At 45.4% G+C, this 25465-nt stretch overlaps 1 protein-coding gene across 7 annotated transcripts in view; it reads right to left on the reverse strand.

Moving 5' to 3' along the window:
* The window catches only part of PROSER3 (proline and serine rich 3), a 166520-nt gene that overhangs the window by 99657 nt on the left and 41398 nt on the right, over positions 1–25465 (reverse strand). For 4 of the 7 annotated variants that reach the window (XM_078655403.1, XM_078655404.1, XM_078655401.1 and 1 more), the window contains one exon: positions 11853–11961. The exons of the other annotated variants lie outside the window; for them this stretch is intronic. In XM_078655403.1, the coding sequence (XP_078511529.1) occupies positions 11853–11961 (109 nt within the window). The remainder of the gene's footprint in view (positions 1–11852; positions 11962–25465) is intronic. 7 annotated transcript variants of the gene reach the window in all.

The raw sequence follows: 25465 nt of genomic DNA on the forward strand, positions 1-25465 counted from the left end.
AATATAGACCAAAATTGGAATCTATATTGAATGTCCAGCCGGACATATTTGATAATTTATTAAGTTCAAACAATAATTAAAAGGTTACTAAACAATTTCCAAGTGGGACACAGCCTGTGTCCAACTACCACATAGGTACAAACAAGGAAATGCAAGGCAAAAGCAAAAAAGTCTGAGCAATATTCACAATACAAACAGACAATTAAATACACTTTGTGTGATTTCATCAAATGAAAAAATGCAAATCATCAAGTGCAAGTTGTCGACGACGTTTCGATCCCCTAAAAATATGGGATCATCATCAGGACTTATACAATAATGCCTTAACTAATATAAGAATTGCCAAACATAATACACCACATAAAATTGACAAACATCAAAAACACAAATAAGAAATTCAAGGAAAGAAAAGGAGAGAAGAAAAATATGTATTAATATGTCGTCATGTACTGGCCACAGTGTTGGTAAGACTTAAGCAAAACCTATGCATTGATTGATTGCATTCTAAAGTGCTGAAATTGCAATATTTTTTCAATTTTTTTTTTTTTTACACAAAGAGTAAAATAGGCATCACCTCAATTAGCAACCATCTTTACTGGCCACCTTATTCTGCTGTATTCTGGCAGACATACACTCTAATTCTATATACTTTCAAGACAAATCAATTTAAATATACGGGTTCACTCGACCTCTATGTGCACCTCTCAAATGCATACATAGGGTATCAACGTAAATAAAATGAAACTCCTGGTGTACAGCGTGTAGCCAAAGAATACATAAATTTGAAAACAAAGGATGTCCTGCTTACCGGTAATATGCTCCACCGGGTAATGATAGTAATTGCGGGGGAAGGGAGAGTGATGGTCGAATTTTACCTATACATTGTGAAATAAGGTAATGGGTCATAGTCAATTACCAGCCTCTATTTAGGACACCTCTATTTTGGTGATTATTAACAAAGACGACTTACCAGCCACGATGTTATATAGCTATTCCATCGGGTCCTGTAAGTAGGAAAGGGGCTTCTTAGTAATGGCCATACAAATCAGGTCTAGAACGTTATGTACAGGACAGTAAACTAGTAGCGGTATGCGCTAGCGAGTTCTTACCGTTACTGCTGCTGCTCAGCTCCAGGAATCGGGAGTCTGGCGTACCGCGAGCAAATGCTCTATGGATAACGCGGGCTTTTGGACTTGAATGAACCACACGGGGCAATCCTCGGTAGTGTCAGTGCACGGGGAAATTATCCGGTGCAGATCCCTGAGGCGCAGTCACATGACATAGGTCACGTGAGCGCTAGTATGCCACTCGGGATCGGGAGAACACGGGCGCCATATTTGAACGGTGAAGTTAGTGCCTAACCGATATTGTTATTAACAAGGAATTACTATAAACTAATACCTTTGTTCAAATAAAGGGAATTGGGACTTATAAAGTATTCCAAAACCCTTTACACACAATAATCGCTATAATTATCTTTGTGCATATCCTGCCTTAAAAATGACGTAAAATTGCCAGTTCAAAGACCCAGTGCCTTCGCCCAAGTAAAGAACTTACAAAAAAGGAATAATCCATAACCAGCCTTAAAGTAAGAATGCCATATCAATAAAACGTAACCTAACACCATACCAATAATATTTTTCAGATATATCGCTTCAAATCCATATCTATATACACATATGTACCCTCATAAATGACTCAACTCTCCAGGTCTTTTTTTGGGGGGCCGTGTCTTATTCCTGAAAAACGTTCTTGTGAGAGAAATTAGAGATCATACAAGGTCAAATCAATTCATGGGAAAGTTATTGGGCATCAGCCGATACCCTCCAGGGATTTTTTCAAGGATTTCACAATAAAGAGGTCCAATCCTCAATGCGATTCAGACCAGTCTGGATACTTTTAGTCCTCAGAATCCACTTCAATTCTTCCTTGTTGAGTATAGTGCTGATGTCTCCACCTCTTGGAGGGCTCTTCACTGCATCAATGATTGTCCATTTAAAGTCTGTTTCACTGTGATTCTTTTCGGAGAAGTGATCCACAAGTGGTGCATTGGGTGTCTTGCACCGGATACGGCTCTTATGTTGTCCAATCCGAAGCCGAGCTTTTTGTGTAGTTTGCCCTATGTATATAAGATCACATGGACATAAAATTGCATATATTACATTTGAGCTGTTGCAATTTGTGAACTGTTGTCTATGGAAAACCACATCTTGGAATACAAAATCTTTCCCCTCAATGGTGTTATCACATGCACTACAAGAACCACATCTTGCATGACCTGTTAGCCGTGGGAGCCCCCACACATCTTCTAACGTATTTGCAGAATGAACTGTTGGCAATGCTGCCCTTACTAGATGTTCTCTGATGTTTTTAGATTTTCTGAATGCAAATAGTGGCCGCTCTAAATTTAGTACACCTACATTCAGTGTGTGCCAATGTTTGTTAACACTTTTTTTGAGAAGATTGGAAATTGGTGAGAATGTGGTGACACATACAACACGATTTTGGATCTTTTTCTCTTTGGGCTCAAGCAAGGCTTCTCGTGGACAATACCATGCCCTCTTTAGGGACTGCCGGATTAGTTTTCTAGGGTAGCCTCTTTTTAACAATTTTTCTGACAGGATCTTCGCTTCTCTGAAGTAATCCTCTTTTTGAAAACAGTTTCTTCTAAGCCGAAGAAACTGAGAGAATGGAAGCGAATCGCGTAGGGCCCTAGGATGATTGCTTTGGTAGCTGAGCAGCGTGTTACGCTCAGTTGGCTTTCTATATAGACTTGTAATGAGTCTACCTTCATTATGAAAAATTCTCAGATCTAAGAAGGCTATTTCATGCGTACCTGTTGCCAAGGTGAACTGTAAGCCATTAGAATTATTGTTTAGCCAGTGTTGGAAATTCAGAAGGAGATCAACTGGGCCACGCCAGATTAGGAAAATATCGTCTATGTATCTCCTCCACAGTGAAATACCACTGTGGAAGGGATTCAAAGACGAAAGGATACGATGACATTCCAAGTGATCCATATATAGAACCGCCAAGTTCGGAGCAAGAAATTGCTCCCATAGCTGTCCCTCTGATTTGGCCATAGAATTGATCATCAAAAACAAAGAAATTTTTAGTAAGACAAATCTCCAATAATTGTAGAACAAATAAAGTGGGTACAGCATGTGGACGTGGTCTGGAGTCCAAAACCTTCTCAATGACCAAAAGGGAATCCAATTGAGGGATATTTGTATATAAAGATTCCACATCTAGGGTACATAGTACCTCAGATGCGGGATCATACGGAAAATTCTCGATCAGATTGATCATGCTCATACTATCCCGTATATAACACATAGTATCCGGTACAAAGCCTTTAAGAAAGTGGTCCACTTAGTGGCCCAATGGCTCTAGGACAGAACCACATCCCGAGACTATGGGTCTTCCAGGGGGGTTCTCGATATTCTTATGGACTTTAGGTAAAGTATATATCACCGGTGTCCTTGGTGATTTAGTGTTCAAGAACTGAAATTCCTTTTTGGAAAGATATCCAGAGTCCACAGCTGCAGTGGTTACCTTATATATCAATTCTTGAATCTCCTTAGTTGGATTTTTGGCCAACTTACAATAATGTGCACTGTTACCTAATTGTCGTAGGATCTCATCCCGGTATTTATCCCTGTCCTGCAAAACAATTCCACCCCCCTTGTCTGCTGGCTTAACAATCAATAGACTGTTGTTCTTAAGATCCGCCAGTGCCTGTTTTTCGGCCAGTGTAATGTTGTAAGGTATAAAAACCTTACTATTCTCAATTTGGGCCAAATCTTTCAAGACCAATTTTTCAAAAATAGTAACTTCACCGGGTATCATATTACCAGATGGGGAAAAAGTGGAAGGGGGTTTAAAGGGTGTATTAGCATATGCTGGAGTAGAGGGATTCAGATGGAAGAAGCTCTGGAGTCTTATCTTCCTGAAAAAGCGTAGGAGTTCAGTCTGAACCTCTAAGAAGTTTGGACGAATAGTCGGGACAAATGAGAGCCCCTTATTAAGAATAGATGTCTCATAAGGCGTCAAGGAATGTTTTGTAAGATTAAAAATCGGTAACAACGCTATCTCAGAGCTTGTTGGTTCAGTATCAATCATATTTGCGTCCAGGTCCTGGTTTACCATTGGTAATGTTGTCTCCGGGTGAAACGTTCCCCCGGCGGGTTTGGCCAACGTTGTTGCTGTTTGCCTCTTCCCGTTTTCGGTTGTTCTGTCTGGCCTCTCTCTAAAAAAGGCGTTCTTCTTGGAGTATTTTGTCCTTCACTGTTGTCAGAATTGTCCGAAGAATCTACCGAGCTATCAGAAAAGCCCACAATTGTTCTTTTTTTGTTAAAACGGCCCCAAGGACGTTGGTTCTGTGGGCCCGTATAGGATCTATTAGAATAGAAATCTTTAGAAAGATAGGGATAAATACGTTCAACTGAGAATTGTTGTATATCTTTCTTCACTTTTGTCGTCTTTTTATTTTGCTCAATTCTATTAAATTCATCCACTGTTTTCTGGACCTCCTCTAACAGTTTTTTAATTTCAGTGGAGGGAACTTGTTCTTTTATTTGTTTCTCTAAATCTTGGATTTCACTCACTACTTTGCTGAGTTCTTCGGTGGCAATATCAATTCCCAGTGCTATCCAGTGCCTGGAGCACGTGGTACTGATATAACTAAATCCGGTGGTATATTTAGGATTGTCTGTAAATACTCCAGGTATATTGCGTACAACTAAACCTTGTGGTATAATTTTTGCACGTAAATATTCAGTTAGCAGTTTTATCATCAATTCAAGTCTCACCAATTTCTTTTTACTTTTCTCTAATTGTTCTCCTAATGTACTGTTAGGCGGGGTAGGGGACCCTGTCGAGTCGGAGAGAAGTGAAGGTCCTGCTGAAAGTTTCTGAATGTAATCTTCAGAGTACATAGGTGTGTGGTCAGACATAACAAAAGAAAATTGAAAACAATAAAAAACAAACCATATAACAATTATGTGTCGAAGGAAGAAAGTGAACCCACTCGGTAAAGAAGTGGTAGGGGTGCTAGACCCTTGCAACCCAGCGGTTGCGCAACGTATTATTACACAAAACAAGGGAACCCAAATTAGCAATAGGTCCATCACTCTCCCTTCCCCCGCAATTACTATCATTACCCGGTGGAGCATATTACCGGTAAGCAGGACATCCTTTGTTTTCAAATTTATGTATTCTTTGGCTACACGCTGTACACCAGGAGTTTCATTTTAATTACGTTGATACCCTATGTATGCATTTGAGAGGTGCACATAGAGGTCGAGTGAACCCGTATATTTAAATTGATTTGTCTTGAAAGTATATACAATTAGAGTGTATGTCTGCCAGAATACAGCAGAATAAGGTGGCCAGTAAAGATGGTTGCTAATTGAGGTGATGCCTATTTTACTCTTTATGTGTAAAAAAAAAAAAGAATTTTTTAAATATTGCAATTTCAGCACTTTAGAATGCAATCAATCAATGCATAGGTTTTGCTTAAGTCTTACCAACACTGTGGCCAGTACATGACGACATATTAATACATATTTTTCTTCTCTCCTTTTCTTTCCTTGAATTTCTTATTTGTGTTTTTGATGTTTGTCAATTTTATGTGGTGTATTATGTTTGGCAATTCTTATATTAGTTAAGGCATTATTGTATAAGTCCTGATGATGATCCCATATTTTTAGGGGATCGAAACGTCGTCGACAACTTGCACTTGATGATTTGCATGCCAGATCCTGTTTCCCCTCCTTTGGTGTCTTTGAAGCACCTGTTAAAGGGGTACAGGCCTTGGCCTGCGGCGACGTTTGCCACAAACCACGATTCCTCCTGCGTTGTAAAAGGGAACAAGTTCACGCGCTTACTCGCGTTTCTTTCATTCAGGGCCCCCCTTAACCAATCCAAACAGTATAGTTAAAAACATTTTTTTGTTTTGTTTTTTTGCAGTTTTATGTAAAGCAAACTTGGCCTAGCCCAAGGACATTTGAACGCTGCGCCAGATTACAATACCCAGGGAGTGGAACGGGGGGCGGAGAACGAAGGTGATGTTGAAAAGTAATTAATCAATTTCCCCAGATTCACAGGGTGTTGAACTAGAGCCAGGACTCGAACCAGGTGCCCCGTTTCCAAGGTCGGCCGCTCTGACCAAAGGGTCACTTCTCCTCTAAAGTGACTCGAATTGTGGGCTCGGATCTTCCTTGTAAAACAGAGTCCTAAAGTTTCTGATTTCTAAAAAAAACATTTTTTCATTTGATGAAATCACACAAAGTGTATTTAATTGTCTGTTTGTATTGTGAATATTGCTCAGACTTTTTTGCTTTTGCCTTGCATTTCCTTGTTTGTAGCTATGTGGTAGTTGGACACAGGCTGTGTCCCACTTGGAAATTGTTTAGTAACCTTTTAATTATTGTTTGAACGTAATAAATTATCAAACATGTCCGGCTGGACATTCAATATAGATTCCAATTTTGGTCTATATTTATTGCTTGCTAATCTATGTTGAAAGCTGGGACCAGTGTTCCTTGTAACAGTAATCATTCCCAAGGTCCCAGACCTATTGCTACTTAGGGTTCCCTTGTTTTGTGTAATAGTATGTATTTGTAGAGCGCACGTTCACCCTGGGGTTTCTTGGCGCTGTGTACCGCTGGGGAACCCGTCCTGGCTTTCCCTGTGAGATGGTCCCTATTGGGCATCCCCAAGGTGAAGCCAGGCATCCCCGGCAGCGAGGGGGCCGTTGTGGAGATTAAGCAAGCTATTGCCCAGAGTTGCAGCGTGGGACCCATGGTTAGAGTAGGCACCGAGGCGAGATTTATCGAGTCCGCTGACATTGGTCCCATACCCTGCCGCGTCGGGAATTGAACCCTGGTCCCAGGCCGACCTCTGCTTCTGGGTCTGCCGCCTCTAACCGGTGAGCCACACTTCTCTGAAACCCTCTCGCACTTTTGTTTGTTTTCATGCTTCCTGGCTCGCTCAAAGACTCGCTGTGCCTCTGGCTTAGACGCCCACCCTTAAGTTTCACCCTTCACACCGTGGGGTGCAGCAGTCCTTCCTGCTACTGCTGTGGGACGACCCCCGCCCTCCCCCTCATGCCAGCTCCTGTTTCCCCTCCTTTGGTGTCTTTGAAGCACCTGTTAAAGGGGTACAGGCCTTGGCCTGCGGCGACGTTTGCCACAAACCACGATTCCTCCTGCGTTGTAAAAGGGAACAAGTTCACGCGCTTACTCGCGTTTCTTTCATTCAGGGCCCCCCTTAACCAATCCAAACAGTATAGTTAAAAACATTTTTTTGTTTTTTTGCAGTTTTATGTAAAGCAAACTTGGCCTAGCCCAAGGACATTTGAACGCTGCGCCAGATTACAATACCCAGGGAGTGGAACGGGGGGCGGAGAACGAAGGTGATGTTGAAAAGTAATTAATCACTTTCCCCAGATTCACAGGGTGTTGAACTAGAGCCAGGACTCGAACCAGGTGCCCCATTTCCAAGGTCGGCCGCTCTGACCAAAGGGTCACTTCTCCTCTAAAGTGACTCGAATTGTGGGCTCGGATCTTCCTTGTAAAACAGAGTCCTAAAGTTTCTGATTTCTAAAAAAAACATTAGAGAATGCATTTACCCTTCAATTGACCTACCCCGGCACTGTTGGGCATGCAATGGGAGTCTTATTTGCAGTACAATAATGCAATAGGCTCCAGAAAACAGTGGCAAACGACAATATCGGTCAGATATTACCTGTTATCCACTGACAGTCCCAAGACCTGCAGAAAAGGCCTCACAGGAAGTTTATGATTTGAACAGGCCAGCTCGGTCCGACACGTGTTCGAGAGTTGAAGCACAACATAACAGAAGGCTTTTCCCTCAAAATGGTGCTTCCCTTCTCCAGAGGGACAACAGGCTTCAGAGACAAGAAACCGAGCATCAGCTCAAGCTTGTGCCTTTTCTTGTTTTCTATGTGATAGATTCCATCTTGGCCTGGAGTGTGTATCAGTATTTCTTAATATGGCATCCACCACATCCACCATATACCCCACCTCATTCACCACCGCCACCACATTCACCACCACATCCACCACATTCACCACCACATTCACCACCACCACATCCACCACCACCTCATCCACCACCATCACATCCACCACCACATCCCACACCCACCACATCCACCACCACCACCACATCCACATCCCACATCCACCACCAACACCACATCCACATTCACCACATCCACCACCACACACACCACCACACCACACACCACATCCACCACCACCACCACATCCACCACCACCACCACTACATCCACATCCACCACCACATCCACCACTACATCCACATCCACCACATCTACCACTACCACATCCACCACCACCACATCAACCACAGTTAGATCCACCACAGCCACATCCACCACCACCACCACCACAACATCCTCCACCACCATATCCACCACCACATCCACCACCACCACATCCACCACCACCACCACCACCACATCCACCACATCCACCACATCCACCACATCCACCACCAGATCCACCACATCCATGTGTATGTGTGTGTGGCTCTCTCTGTGTGAGGGTGCAAATGCAATAGGTCTCGCATTTGCGAGAGATTAAGCTATTGGCATTGTAAATGACAATGCCATTTATTTATCTGTTTTCAAATCAAACACATTAATAAAAAAATTGTCATTTACAATGCCAATAGCTCTAACTTTTGCAAAGGCGAGATCGTTGCATTGTAAATGCTTGTTTGGGTATATATACCATTGTTGCCCGACTTTTAATAATTGATTGGGTATGACTGTCATTTGACAAAAGACACCATTTTATAAAAAGAAGGCAAATAAAGTGGTGTGACATTACCCTGCAAGCAAGGAGTGACCAACGTAGATATAAAAAAAAATGTTTTTAATTCTACTTCCACATTTGAGATTTGATAAGCCTTAGGGAACAGGTCTTGTGTGTATTTGATAAATTGAGATGAGGGCAACCTGTTCCTTGTGTTCCCTCTACAGCTTCGTATTGACAAAAGTGAAGACACAACATGGCACACCTCCTGTGTGCTTTATATTATATGTGAGGACATATCTGAATGGGCAGATATCCACTGTGAAGTCAAAGTCGATTCTTGGACATCGCCAGTGAACAGGGAAGCCATCTTGAGTATATGTACTGGGCACTGGTGATTCCGAGCTCCCCAGCTACATGATGGCTTCACTGAAACCAAAGATATTTGGTATCAAACATATTAACAAAACCCACACTGACTCCAGTGATGAATTTATTAATACATGCATCCAGAAGGTAACTTAGAGGTACACCATGAAGACCAACCAACCTCTAGTGTGCTGGATGACTGAGGTTGACCAGCCTGCCACCACAGACAGGTTTCTGATCCCTGCAGGTGACAGTCCATGCTCTCCGAGGGCAGATACAATGCCTGCTCAGCCCGGAGGTGTTGTCATGTCCTCCAAGCAGGAAGACGAATAATCAGCATATCAAGGCAGGAGGCTTCAATTGCCTCTGCAGCCTTTGACATGAGACTCCGGCTTCCCCCAGACCAGGGCGATGTCACCTCCTGCTCCGAGGCCCATTTGGCTCCAAGACAGTCAGGAACATTAGTTACTCAGGAGGCATGTTCACTATCAGGCCAGTTCCACACCAATAGTAGGCTACCGGATGTGAACACGAAAACTAGATTTCCACCATCTTGATTTTTGGTGGAATTAGGCACATTGGGTCAGGATTATGCCTACTTCTCACAGGAAGTAGTCATATAGGAAGTAGTCATATAGGGGGTTTAGTCACCCTAAAGGTAAGTAGCTCATTGACTACAACCTGTCACTCCCTTAACGCTCCTAAATTGAATATTTAGGTCGCATATTTAGGTCGCAACCCTGATGCCAGAAACTCAGATTCGGTGGAACCAGAAGAACAGGACAAAGAAGAGCCACGAAAATGAAAACTGAAGACTTGTTGTGGACTTTTTGGACCAAATCCTGCCTGACCGCACCAGTCTCGACACTCTGAGAAACTGAATCGTCCTGCAACTGAGCATCTGCCAAGTACCCCGGTAGACTGCCAGCCCTTAGCAAAATGCCAGCAACGCCCTTGGAGTAGAGAACCTACTCTCCATACTGTCCGCAGGCACCAATATAGCGTCTGGTTTACTGTGCTCCCGCATCCCGATCGTACCGATGCAGCAGCCGCCCAGGAAGAAGTCATCATGCTTCAGAATGTCTAATTTGTCTCCCCACCAAGTGAGAAGACACCAGGACCAACCGGAGACACACAACACCAATACCTGGGGTACCGGATCCCTTGCAGCAACCAAAGCCTGGCTGGGTCCAATCCGGACTCCAACAACACCAAGACCGAGCAGCCATCGAGGGACATCAGCATGGCAGAGACCCACCTCCAAAGTGGCTCATCTGTCTAGATTTTTGCACCCTCAACCAGCGAGAATCACAACAGTATGGACCTGCGACACACAAGCCCAGCTGAACTAGCCCCTCTGAACCGAAGCGCCTTGCTCTTAGGACCCTTGTGAACCGAGTCTCTCCTCCCACCCCCTCCCGCTGGGAACTCCAGCACTTGTCCCCAAGCAGCACTCTGCAGCCTGTTTTAGGGGCTCCCACTTTGGTGTAGAGTGTAAGGCTACCGACCCGACCAGCACCTCTGCACCCAGCTGCCTAAGGGCAGGTATACTCTAACTGGTGGTACTTTGGACCTTACCCCCCTACCACAATGAGTCCTGAAGTGGACCCCCGGAAACCTACTGGAAGTATCTGTATTCCATCTAGGTCTTTTTCTCCCATAGGAAAGCATCACAATAAAGACACATTGAAGTGAACATTTTACTTACCTGTGAAAGTCGATATTTTTAAAAGTACTTACTTGCTAAGGAAGTTCTTGGTATCAAAATGTATATAAAAATAGGAGATATTTTACTAAATTGATCTTGGTTTTATTCTTTGAGTGTGTGTCTCATTTATTCCATCTGTGAGTACAACACATACTTAGCACTACCCACTGATAAGCCTAAATTGCTTTTCCACACTACCATAAAAGAGAGAATGTAGTGTTATCCTTTTTGCCTCTGTAAACAAACAAGAGTTGCCTGGACTCTGCACATGTTAGCTCATTTTGGTGCACTATATAGAGAGTAAGCTTTTTACAAACGGTATCACAGATCTCATGTCAGTTGACAAAAAAAAACACACATCATGATCTCTGTTGCCAACATTTTCAGGGAATATACAAACTAAAAACTTTAAAAAATGAACTAACACTACATATTCAATACAAAATAAAACAAAAGCAGTGATGACATTTTGGCATAAACCAAACACATTCAAGTAAAAAGTAAAAAAAAAAAAAAAGGTGGCTAAGGATATATATATCATAAAGAAAATATTGCGTCTGATTACTGAAAATCAATCACAACTGAAAGCAAGAAAAAATGGCAGATATTAAAATCTCTAAAAATAAAATAAAAATAAAATATATTAAAAAATGAGTGGTATAGAGCAAAAAATATACCAGGACATGTCATTGAAGAAAGTTAACACAGTCTATCTCTGCTTTTAGAATCTTTGATGGCTAACCAAGTATCAGATTTTAAGGAAAACTAAAAACAAATCATGTTTTTACGGAAAGACATTTTATACACTCTATCCCATGATGGTGAGGATAGTCAGATAAAGTGAATCAAAAGAAAACAAAGTAGGAAAACACAGTGGTCCGCTAATTCAAGAACTACATCAATGCCTAGAGAAAGGACAGTCCCATCCCAGGCACCACCCGTCATCCTTTTCGCTCGACCTCACTTACCGTCTTTTTCTGTTCAGGGGTCAAAGGACTGGCTCGTGAGGGGTGGTAGTGCCCCTTGGTTTGAACTGGCTCTGGAAAGGGGTTTCCTTGGTTGGAGAACACTGCAGTACTGTGAGAAGGAACAGGTAAAGAGTTTTAAAGAGCAGGAGATTGTCTACTGGCCCTCCCTAGTGAAGAGAGAGCGAAAAAGAGCACGAAAAAAACAGACAAGGATGGAAAACAGAGGTTACATTGAAACTGTCGAGAGGAAAAAGATACTACTGGTAAAAAGGCTGGTCTGTGCAGATAGAGAAAAGGTGGGAAATATTAAAGCACTGTACAGGTCAATAAACCTCAATGCTGAGCTGCATCCCACTTGCTATTTCAGAATGCAGGCCAGCAGAGAGCTCTACAACTGAACACCAATCTGGAGCTGCAGATACTGTTTGTAGTTCAGCACTGGGTTGAAGGAATAAAGGTCATTGTGTTAGAATTTCTGCTCCCCTATGCCTAGAAGCACTTTAAGACTGCCCTTCTTTCTAGGTCTCGCCTAGCGATTCAGCGCCATGCGCTGCTCGCAAAGCGAGACTTATTGTCGCTGGGTAGCTAGCGAAGTGAGACATAAGATGTGCACAAGCTCAATAAACCCATTGCAGACAATGGCTTTGACTGCACGCTTTTAGAGACATGAGCTGTGAACGCGCGCGTCTCTTCTCACGCTCCCTCATGCTTTAACTTTTGCTTTCACGAGCGAAGGCGGCTGGACAGCCTCAGGCCCGCGCCGCTCCAGGCCACGCGCTGCCCCTGGTGATTCGCTCTCTTGGCTCCGTTCTTTTTATAGTCTGTCTGGGTGTCCTAGATTCTTACTGTATGTATCCTTTAATGCACTGCTGGCTTCCTCATAGGGTTTCTGTACGTGTGAACGTGGAAAGGAAGGCGGCTGATTTTCAACAAGACGCTTTGTCGAAGTGTACGTGTACCCAGCACTACAGTCTGTTTGTCATGGTAATGTGGCCTTTGTCAATGAGTAGTGCCGGCAGGAGTGTAATTATGGCATTGTCATCCGCTAAATGGACTAACAATGAGCGCGTTTGCATTTTCATACCTTTGTGAAGAATGCGTTGCCTTGTGGGAGTTCAGCGGTTGCTTTTTAACTGCCTTTGACTCAGACACACAGCCGTACTTGCCGCTCACTGCATTGACCCCGATGGATTTAGAGGAAACTATAGAAAGACACCATTGATTTGTCTGTGATGAATTTTTAGATAGGAATGACGTAGAAAGATAAACATGGTGTATCGGTTTAAGAAATGTGTCGTAATGCCGGAACCCCTGCCCCCCCAATTCCCATTCCCAAAGTGTGCGCGCGCCCTGTACTTTTGTGCTGACAGGCGTACCTTTCCATTTAGTACATACGCTTGTAAAGGAAGCACCACTCGGTGCTTGCGTTCATGGCGCCCAGGTGGAACTTCCCCGTCAGCCTTGAGAATACTTGAACAATCCTCAAGGAACAGTTCTCTTAGAAATTAACACTGGCATTGCGACGCTAGATGATATGTTTGTCCACTTACCTTTTTTTAAAGAACCCTTAGTGAATAAGCTCGCACTGCGGCTAGAAAGTAATCACAGGCACGGCAGTGCCGTCACTCACCCGCCTTGGTCGCCTCCCGGTAGCTCTTCTCGGGCAGGCAGACTCCTCGGGCGTGCAGCGGCTGCTTTTTTTTTTTGTTGCTTTGGCAGCTCCCTCCCAGGGTCACGCGGCACTCCTCAAGCACAGCGGCGAAGACCGCAGGCGCCACCACTGGGCACGAGCCGCAGGGCACGCCGATGTGCACGCTCACGGCGTGCCTACAACGCTCGCATCGCGTTCTTTCACTTTCCCTCCCCCCGTTGGCTAGCGGAGACAGCTTGTGCTCACTACTGAGAACATCACTTTGCTTGCAGCATAAGAAACATTCTCGCATGTGGCCTGGCTTCGGCTGCATAAACAACGGAGCTGAGGAAGCTGTTTTTGGCACTGCGGCCGAGAGTTCCAACAGCATGGCCATCTTGCCCTGACAGGAGACCAAGAACATGTTGCGATTCCAGGCACCGGGACACCACCAAGGGCATCATGGACAACACCCAGCCTCGCTTCCCACGAACCAGCCCTCCAGATAAGTCACCAATGTTTGAACAAGACATGCTCAGCGGCTCGGCCCTTTGCAACTGCCCCATTAACACATTCCTCCCCACCTTATCACCTCCCAAAGCCAGGCTGACTGAAGGTGTCACGCATTACACTGACCACTTTGACCAGAACCCCACCGTCCGCCACAGCGCTGCCGCCTTCTGCATATCGAGCTATTATGCTCCCAATCCAAGTGACTTTCCACGCTGGAAACTGCAGTACCGATTCCTCCATTGTTCATGGTATCTGCTGATCCGTTGAATTGCCTGATGCAACACGCAATTGCGTTAAAAGGCAGTGTAATATTTAAAGACAACAATGACTATATTTTTGTCCTGATGATGATGCCCCTCATTTAACTTAGGCATTGAAACGTCGTCGACCAAAAAACCCCGTATGCAATATGACATTTAAAATATTGTGAAATGCAATGGTGTGGTTATAACAATCTCTGTCTGTAACACTGACTACAAGTACACAGACATATTTTTGCTTTGCTCCTTTTACCATTCTGTTCGTCGTTTTGTCTGAATCTTGTGGGTCACGGCTGTGCCCACTTGTTATTAATGTGTTCATTCAGTTTTTATTAAGAAAATTGTTAAATAAATTCCTTGTCCGGCTGGACCAAAGACATAACACTTATCAGGTGTGTGATTATCAGCTCAGTATACCATTGTGTCCACGAATAGGGACCACTGTTTTTTTGTAACATGATACTGCCCAAGGTCCCTATGGCATACCTTTTGGGTTCCCTTGTCTTTCTTAAACACACTGACCACTTGGCAGCGTTTTTTTATTTAATAACTACAAATCATCTCCAATACTGGGTAAATAATGAAGGAGAACTTGCATATTTTGCACCTAGATTTCCTTAGGCCTTCGGATTGGTTTACTGTTATGCATACTTTGTGTTTCACAGCAGTAAATGGCAGTGGTGCATTTTGGCACATGCAGTCTAGTTTTACTTCAAATGAACCCACTGGACTATCGCACCTAAAACTCTGATATGTAAAGGAAAAGTCTAGAACTGGAAACATGATTCATAGGGTAATTCGAGCCACATCATCTTACGTTATACAGTAGTAAGCTCACATTGTACATTAGGAACATCCATAAACGAGCCTACAGTATGGCCTATTGAAGGTGTGTGGGAAAATTAACGTGTGCACCGCTGCCCTAGTAGTAACCTAGAGAATGGTTTCCTAAGGTGGCCCAGGTAGAGGTCACTGCGCAGTCAAGCTCGATGGCTCCTTCAGATGTTCTAAGTGTTGCTTGATCCTTTTCTAGTGAATCAGTTTGCATTATCTGGCGTTAGTGCCCTTAAATTACATGTCTGACTTACTTCCTTTACCTGAAATTCAGGACTTAAGTGCCCTACAAAAAATGACTCATTCTGTAAGCATTCACCGGTAGGTGAAAGGATAATAAGAATATATATATATGTTGTTTATAGCCCCCTTCAGTCTCCGTTCCGAGTCACACCTTCAGACCTTGACCTGTTCTACCCAGTGACTCCATGAACCACCCCCACGCCTTCTTGTGAGCTGTTGGACTTAATGGGATCCTAATACGTGCTGAGACAATTATGATCAAATATTCTGTGACGCAAATTCCGTCCGTCCGAGCTGGCGAAGCTTTCTGTGCACATACAGCCCTAAACCTCTGTTTCCTGCCCCCAGAGTCAGCGTCTTCAGAGGCATGTGATAGCAGCCCACCTCTCACAGCGCCCGGCCTGCTGCTCCTGGTGATGGGGCATGCAGCAGCTCGAATGCGTGTTGCTTTAGCAGGGCTTTCCCACGCCTCTGTCACATACACCGTACTGCAGACTAAGGCCTAAGTGTTAGATTGCGTCACTCATACGCGGCCAATCGATTCATGTTAAGAAGCATTTGTAATGTAATAGGTCTCGCATTTACACGTGTTTAAGCTATTGCCATTGTAAATTACAGTGCTTTTTATTTATGTTTTAAAAAACAAAATAAAAGGCATAGCCATTTAGAATGCCAATAGCTCAAACTTGCGTAACTGCGAGACCTATTGCATTGCAAATGCTTGTTCTCTAAACTGCTATTGGGTGAGACTAAAACTATGAACTCAGAGGCATTGGGCTCATCGTCCTGCAACGTGTGGTTATTGAACTATCACTGTCTGAAAGACCAGGTGCACCCTAATCAAAGAGCCCCGTGCCAGCAGCGAGTACCAAACATCCCAGCGGAAGCCTCCTTCGACCAACCGCTAGCGAGGTACAGTGCACAGACGTTTGTGGCATTCCAAGAGTGCCAGCCATGAACTCCCACTGTGTTTAATGGTACCCATTTCACCTGAACCGGAGGAAGATCTGATAGAGTCACTAATGGTCACCTGCCTACGAACATTAATTCAGCCATGCAGCACCCCTATGTATTTAGTACAGGGGTCTCCAACCAGTAGCTCATGAGCTACTGTAGCTCTTCAGCTACCTCCGAGTAGCTCACCTGTGTGCGGCCCAAGTTTTAAGCAGGATTGCAAGCTGCAGAGACCTACAGGAGTGGGAAAATCACAAATAGCCATTAATGCAATCCTGTGTAGTGCTGTGGTCAGATCTTCAACTTCTACCCCTATTTTTGTAGAGTTTAGGCGAAGGCGACCCTGAACAGTTCCATTCTTGGGCATCCACCTATAAACGTGGAGTCGAGGTGTGCAGGGCTTTGAATACAGCGAATACCTATTGCTGCAATAGGTGAAGCAGTGGAGAGAAGGGAGGAGATACATCGGAAAGCTTGTAGTCATTGGAAATTAATTTCTGGATTTTAGATATATTGAACTCAATGACCATCAGGAGATCTTTGCATCCAGGGTATTTAAGTGTATGAACTAGAGAACTCGCGATATGTGAAAAGTTCTCTCCGGTTTGTTTAGAAGCCTTCCTTTTGTTCTAGGCTCCTTTTGATCTACCAACGCTGTTGGCTGCCCCCCTCCTCAGCATTCTGACTGTGAAACTAACAGCCAGATTCATCAAGCTTAATTGCGCTCGCAAAGGGCCAGATTCTGAGAATCTGGCCCTTTGCGATTGCAATTTTTGCATTTGGGATTCATCACCCCAAATGCAAAATTCGTTAATAAAGAATTCGCACATTTGCGAGGAATTGCATTTAAGGAATCTCTATTTGAGATTCCTTAAATGCAATTCATTAACCATTTTAAAATTGCGAAATCGCAATTTTGGGCCGCTATTTACCGCGAGGTCAAACCTCGTGGTAAATAGCGAAAACTTAGAAAAATGCATTTAAATGCATTTTTCTAAGTTGCATGTTACACACACACATGTCCTTTGGACGTGTGCGCGCAACACTAATGTAGTTTACATTTCAAGGGTGCTACAGGGTGTCCTTTGGACACCCCTGGCACCCTTGAAATCGCAATCTTATTTGCGATTAGCAAATTGCTAATCGCAGTTAAGGAATAACTCCCCATTCATTCCTATGGGCCTTTAGGCCCATAGGAATGAATGGGGAGTTATTCCTTATTTGCGATTAGCAATTTGCTAATCGCAAATAAGGAAGATGTAGGAATCGCAATATTTTTTGCAATTCCTACATGAATCCCGTTTTGCAAGTCCTTAATAGCGATTCCTTATGAATCGCTATTAAAGACTCGCAAAACGGGTCTTTGATGAATCTAGCTGTAACTTCTTTAGCTCGACCTTAACCATTGGACTTCTACCTTTTAACTGATACTTTTTAGCTCAGCCAGCTTCTAGCTGTATCACCTGTTTTAAATGAGAAATAGCAGCTTGCAGTTTGAATAGCAAATAACCAATCTTGGAAGACTCAAAGGCTTCGTCTGACATGCTAGAATTTGAACTTGTGGCAGCCAGATCACAGTATGTTCTGAAGGGAAGTGCGCAACTCACGTCGCTATCCTGTTGCACTTGGTCACCGGCTGTATTCTGCTTGCTTCAAGTGGGGTCAGATTGTGCTTGGGGAAGGATATACTGCACCAGAAATGGAGGAAGAAGGATTCAGAGTTGGCAGCATTCGGGTGTAGGACTGTTCCGATCGTAAGCTCAAACTCTCTTATCTTGGTTTATTGGTTCCTGCCAACAGAAGCACCGCCCACCCCAGGACCTACTTAATGCAGGCTACAGCACGACCACGCAGCGGATGCACCTCTGGAGCACTGAAGGCATGTCAAAGGCAAGCCCGTCTGCGCCTGGACTGTACCTAGCGCCATGACCCCTGGCCCTTGGAAGATACACCATGGCCGAGCTCTACACCCTTGAATCTGCAACAAACACTGCCACTGCACTGATTCACGTTTCATGGTAGGACCTTTCATCTGCACCCACTGCCACAGCACACCCACCAGTCCACCGACCAGCCCCACTGTGAACACACCACCGATACCACCTGAACAAAAACACTAACTCCCATGCGGTCTTCTCACTATGCAAACACACCACCAAGTTTTGTGACCTCCTCTCTACCCTAACAGTCAGCGTTTCCTCCTCAACCACACTTCTGCGCCTGACATCACCACCACAATACCTGAAGGATACAAGGTCTGCCACTGCATTAACAAGCCTGGCAGAGGGATAACCATCATACACTAGGAATCTATCCAATGGACCACCACAAATAATGACAGCCCCCCAGCCATGGAACACCTCAATTTCAGACTCCAAACAGACAGTAAAAGCACCATCAAGGGCACCCTCGCCTACAGTCCTCCACGGTCACGTCCACCCTTCTGCAATTTCATTGCCAATTCTCATATCTAGCAGCGAAGACATGGAATGAGCTACCCTTTGAGCTCCAGACCTCCCCATCTCTTCCAGAATTTTGAAAGTCCCTGAAGACCTGCCTATTCCTCTAATCAACTGGACAAGTAGTACTCTACAAATCCACTGATTGATTAACAAAACTGGACGGTGAAGAATACTGATACAAAGGGGTAAGCAATTGTAGCAGGTTACAAAGGTGACGCAAAACAAGAGTGCGGTAGGACAGGGACATTGGTAGCTGTTTCTATGTTGTGTGTGAAAAAAGGGGTAGGGTGTGTCTAAACCTATGTCCGCATAGACTCCAACTCCTCTGCGACCTCAACTTCCATCTCAACGACCAAAATGACCATCAACGCTGCCAACCCACAACAGCATGAACAACATTGGACTCATCCAACTCGTCCACGACCCCATGCACACCGCAGGCCACACGCTAGACTCACCAATCACTCCATCATCCATTTCAACATCACCAAGTCATGGACTTCTACCCCCAATATGCCCAAACCCTCCCCCCCCCACCACAACTGGGGCAAAGTTTCAAAGGACTCAACACCACCCACCACATCTCCTCTAACAACTTAGACCAGAAAGTCGGAAACTTCAATAATTGGATCACCAACTGCGGCTACAGCATTGCTCCTATCGGCAAAACCCACAGAAGGTCCACCAGGCTAGCTGGGTTTCTGTAGAACTCAGACCCACTGGAAAGGAAATGGCACACCAGCAAGGACACGACCAACAAGACTGCCTTCAAGACAGCCCTCAGCATCTACCACTGACAGTTGAGAGAATTGAAGAAAAAGGCCATAGCCTCACACATCGAATCAAGTTCCAATCACAGCAAAGAACTCTTCAACATCATCAAAGAACTCGCCAGCCCCTCAGCTGCAACAAACAGGACTCCCTCATAGGAACTCAGCAACAATCTTGCTAACTTCTTCCACAACAAGCTAACTTCTTCCACAACAAGATCATCAACATCTATAGGAACATCGAACCCCAGCCCAAGGCCCCAGACTTCTTCAAGCAACAGAACCACCCCGCTACCACCACAGACATCCGACTAACCGAATGGAGCCAGCTCATCCAGCAGGACACCGCCTTAGTCATGAACCCGGTCCACTCAGGGGCCCCAACCAACCCATGCCCTAACCACATATTCAAGTAAAGTTTTTCGGGACCCACTCTAAGTCAATTTCTTTCGGGTCAGGGAGAAGAGGGGAAAACAAAAACACTCACAACAGAAAAAACTCCCTCATGACCTCTTAATTTTTCAGGGTATATACTTCAATACTTATGGGCATAATCATATCAGAACAAACCACATTTGTTTTACTTTCTCATTATTTTTATTCTTCAAGTTATTTTTTCATTCAGTATTTTCTTTTTTCATTATTTTTAGTATAAAAAGGTTTCTTTCTTATCACAGTTTACATAATTAGCATAAAAAGATCAAAATTCAAAATTCATTATTCCTATACCACTATACAAATTAATAACTATGGGCCATATGTAGGTAATGCCAATACCGAATCCTTAATACCGATTCATACCGAATCGGTATTAAGAATGAGGTAAACGTGATGTAGGTAAAAAATCGTTAAACATTACCGAATCGTTGCAAATCGGTATTAAATACCGATTGTGAACTGATCGGTAATAAAAATACATACCGAAAGGCCATTACCGAATCGGTGTTACCGAATCCACACCCAAAACGGAATTACCGAATCGGTAATTCAAAAAATAGCGTTTTGGTGAATCAGCCAATCCTGATACACCCATTAACTTCCCAAACAGGAAGTTGCCACACCCAGCCAGGTGCACAGGGCCTGGAGCAGGCAGGCAGGCAGGAGAGCTGAGGAGCCAGCAGCAACACAGCCAAGAAAAAAAAAACAACAACCACTGAACAAGCATTGCAATGGCAAGCCAGGACAAGGAGAAGGAGGCAGGTGAAAGAAAAAGAAAACTCAAGTCCAGCGACAAGGAGCTTGAGATCCTGATCGAGGATGTCACCCAAGAGTACCACAAGCTGTTTGGAGCCCAGTCCCAACAAGTGCCAGACGCACAGAAGAGGCAAATATGGAGTGGCATTCGGGACAAGATCAATGCCATAGGTGTGACCCTGCGCACCATAGAGGACATCAGAAAGAGGTGGTACGACCTCAGAAAAACAGCAAAACAGAGGATGGCAGAGAGACATAGGCTGGCTGGGAAAACTGGAGGAGGAAAAAATCGTGCCCCAGTGCCAACACCACTGGAACAGATAGTAGAGTCCACCATCCAGCGGGAGAGTGTGAGTGGCATAGGAGACGCAGACAGCTCCGCCAGAGCAGCTAGAAAACAAGGTAAGAAGCATGCCCAGCATGCTGCCCTACCCCCTCCCCAACCCCAACCCCCATAGTGGTAAATGTGCTCCCACTCCACACCATGTCTTACTGCTTACCTGCAATGCATTCTGGGTGATGTAGTCAGTGTGAAATCATGATCAGGACTGTCAGGGCAGCTAACAATTGAATTGGACAGGTCAGGATAACCACTGTGCACTGTTGGCATGTACTTTAATGCAATGGACTTGCAGACAGAGCATTGAGAATATTTACATTTGTGTCATTTCAGGCGAGTCATCTCGCAGTGCAGCTGAGGGCAGCAGAGGCAGGTCAGCCAGGCCAGAGGGGAGTGGACGGGATGAAGACAGCATGCCTGCAGGGAACACCAGCTCTGCGCCATCGCAGCCAGCCAATCCTCCACCACAGCCATCACCACAGCGCCAGGGAGGTCCGCAATCCCCTCTCACTCAGTCACCACTGCGACGTTCACCAACACCACCACCACCACCACCACCACCACAGTCAGGCAGGAGGCATGCCGTGAACACCCTCCAGCAGATGGAGGCGTCGGAGGAGGAGGGCAGCCAGCGCGCACAAAGTCCTATCGTAGAGAGATCCAACAGGGAGCGGGCTGGTTCTGCATCCGAGGGTGCGAACATCTCATCACGACGCCGCAGGGCAAGGCCAGACAGTCCAGTGGCAGTTGAGCAGGGTGACAGTGTGTTTGATGGACTGGAAGGCAACATGCTGAAGGTCCAGCGCCTGCAATGGAGGGAGATGAAGTCATTACACAGGGAGGTGGCAAACATTAACAGACATATGCACAAGATGGAGAAGGGTATCAGTGCCATGGGGGAGAATATGTCTGCAGGGATGGAGAGGGTAGCAACCTCGGTGGACAACCTCTGCAGCCAGCTGGAGCAGGACCGTGTTGGCATGCGCCGGGAGAGACAGAGACTCCAGGACTATACCAAGTCGGTGAACCGGCTGGCCACTACGACATCACTGATGTGTCGCCGGTCCATCGCCATGCAGGAGGAGATGGCGCATTGCAGCAGGGATGTGGCCAGGGGGATGGTGTCCATGACCTCAGTGCTAGAGCTCATGCAGAATGCTAAGGCCTCAAATATGGAAGGGGGGGGGGGACAGTGAGGAGGCTACCAGCCGTGGTAGCATTACACCCTCACCCACCGAGTGCAGGAGGCGTAGTGGACGAAATGTCCCAGCACAGGAACGGTCCGACTCACCAGTCTGTGTCGATGGGGAACATGCACGTGCAGCACGGGGACGCAAGAAGTGAAGGACACTGGCTGTCCACATGCATGTGATGGGTGATGTAACCCATGTCCAATTGGACTATGCTCACAATGCTGGAGGTGTGCCAAATAAACACCTCTACATGTAATTTGAAATGCCTCAGTGTCGTTACTCACTCAGAAATAGTGTGATGTAATCTCTGCCCGTCTATGTCTCCCTTCATGTTCAATAGCAGCACCAGCCGCGCTGGGCTCTGGCTGAGGGTTGTCCTCGTCCTCGTCCTCTGACTCAGTTAGTTCCACTGCTGTTCCTTTTTTAGTGGCCAGATTGTGTAGCATTGCACACGTAGCAATGATCTTGCAACATTTGATGGGGCTGTACAGACGCACACCTCCTGTTTTGTGGAGGCAACGGAATCTGCTTTTGAGCAAACCAAAAGTGCGCTCCACCACGTTGCGTGTGCTCCTATGTGCCACATTGTATCTCCTCTCCCTTCGGGTGGTTGGGTTCAGATATGGTGTGAGGAGAAAAGGCCGGAGGGCATATGCGCTGTCACCTATGATGAGAAGTAAGTTGCATTGATTGGTGTGACCAACAGCTTGTGCCAGGGTGTACATCAGGGTGTGTGACATTTACTTACCAAGTATGTATCCGTCGGCAAATTCACCAGCAAGCAGACGTGTATGTATGCCACTGTTCCTGAAGATGTAAGCATCGTGGGTACTTCCGGGGTATTTTGCCACGATGTCTGTTATTATGTGTTTAGCATTGCAGATCACCTGCACATTGATTGAGTGGGTGGATTTGCGGTTCCTGTAAATGTATTCCCTTGCTGCAGGTGGGCAGATGGGAATGTGGGTCCCATCGATGCAGCCGATCACGTGGGGGAAGTGGGCAAGTTGATAGAACTCCAGCTTGGTTCTCTGCAGCTCCGCCTGCGTACTGGGGAAGGATATGTAATGTTCCATTCTGTCCATCATGGCGTCTAGGAAGGTGTTGAAGAACCGGGATAGGCAGCTCTGTGATACTCCACCCACTGCTGCTATGACACCCTGGAAACTTCCTGATGCAAGGAGGTGCAGGCAGCAGAGTACCTGGACATGGGTGGGGATTGCGTGGGCCCTTGGCGTCTGATGCTCCAGATAGGGTCTTAGGTCCCGTATTAGCTCCAGGATGGTTTGTGGGTGCAATCTGTATCTCTCGTGTATTTCTGCGTCTGTCAACTGGAACAGAGTGATGCGTACTCTGTACACCTGCTCCTCACGTCTCCAGATCCTCATTCCTGCTGCTCTCAGGCGTAGCCGCCTTGCTATGAGATAGAGGCCTGCCATTGTGTTCACACTGATGCATTTTGGGTCTGTTTATATAGACTCCTCCTGATTACCACATGCTCCTGAAACGTGGTATTTAACGAATCGTTATTACCGATTTTGGCCAAAATCGGTATATCCGGGGTTTACTACATAGCATATTTGGGGTTTTTACCGATTCGTTTATACCGATTCGGTATTCATTGTTTCGGTAATTCCTAGTCGGTAACTTATTGTTTTTACCGATTCGTTATTATCGACTCTATTCGGTATTACCTACATCTCACATGGCTAACTTTTTGTCGGTAACACCGAAAATGACCCTTTTTCGGCGTTACCGATCGGTATTTGGCCACCTACATATGGCCCTATATCTCCAGGTAGAGAACAGAACCAAACACACCACTCTTTCTCACTCTTCCACATTCACAACTTCATATATCTGGGCTTATTGACACATCTGTTGGTTTTCTATCTATTGTCCAATATATAGCCACTCTAGTTAGTGGGAATTTACAAGGACTTGGTCCAACCACATATTCATCCTAGGTGAAGCCAAAATCAGCCACATACTCACCGCCTTGTTCAACAACTCAATTGCCATGCCAGTCTTCCCCGAGGACCGGAAACACACACAACTCAATGCCCTACTAAAGAAACCATCGGCAGACCCCAGCAAACTCAGCAACTACCGACTAATCTCTGTATTTCTGTTCCTGGACATTGTATTAGAAAAAGGCATAAACCAACAACTCTCTTCACAACTGGAACAGAACCTCCTATGCTGCTTCTCCCAATTTGGATTCCGCAGAAACCACACTGCCAAAACAGCCCTCATTGCGGCTACTCAAGACATCCTAGCCCTACTTGACTGCGGCTTTGATCCTCCTAGACCTCACGGCAGCCTCAAATATGGTCTCCCACCAGACACTCATAACAATGCGGCAGAACATAGGGATCCAAGGAGCCGGCCTGAAATGGATAGCCTCTTTCCTCACCGGAAGAATGCAAAAAGTCCGCTTTCACCTCTGAACCCAAATAAATCATCTGTGGAGTACCGAAAGGATGCTCGCTCAGCCCCACCCTCTTCAACTCTTATATGACACTTCTGAACAGCATCGCCTAAACCCACGGACTCGACACCATATCCTACGCTGACAACACACAACTCATCCTCTCTATCTCCAAAGGCCCCACCAAAACCAACTTCCGCAACTGCATGACAGTTGTTGCCAACTGGATGAAGGACAACGGCCTGAAGCTCAACACGGACAAGACAGAGGTACAGATTTTTGGAAACAAAAGCACCCCATGGGATGCATAATGGTGCCCCTCAGAACTCGGGCCTACTCCTAACCCCAAAGACCACGCTAGGAACCTAAGCATCATTCTGGACAACAAGCTAACCATTGAGACTCCGGTCAAATCGGTCTCATCCTACTGCTTCTTCATCTTCTGCATGGTTTGTAAGATATTCATTTGGCTACCGCAAAACATAAGACGCATCATCACCCAGGCCCTAATCTCCAGCTGACTGAACTACGGAAACGCTCTCTATGCAGGGATCACAGCTCACCACCTCCCACGACTAAAGACCATACAGAACGCCGCAGCCAGACTCATCCTAGATCTCCGTAGACAAACCCAAATCACCCCCTGCCTCAAGGAACTCCACTGGCTCCCTGTAGAGAAAAGATTTAAGTTCAAGGTCCTGACCCATGCATACAAGGCTCTACACAACTGTGGACCGAACTACTTGAGCCACCGCCTGAACTTCCAACAGCCCACCAGACACCTCCGTT

The sequence above is a fragment of the Lissotriton helveticus genome, chromosome 7 (assembly GCF_964261635.1).
Source record: "Lissotriton helveticus chromosome 7, aLisHel1.1, whole genome shotgun sequence".
NCBI lineage: Eukaryota > Metazoa > Chordata > Amphibia > Caudata > Salamandridae > Lissotriton > Lissotriton helveticus.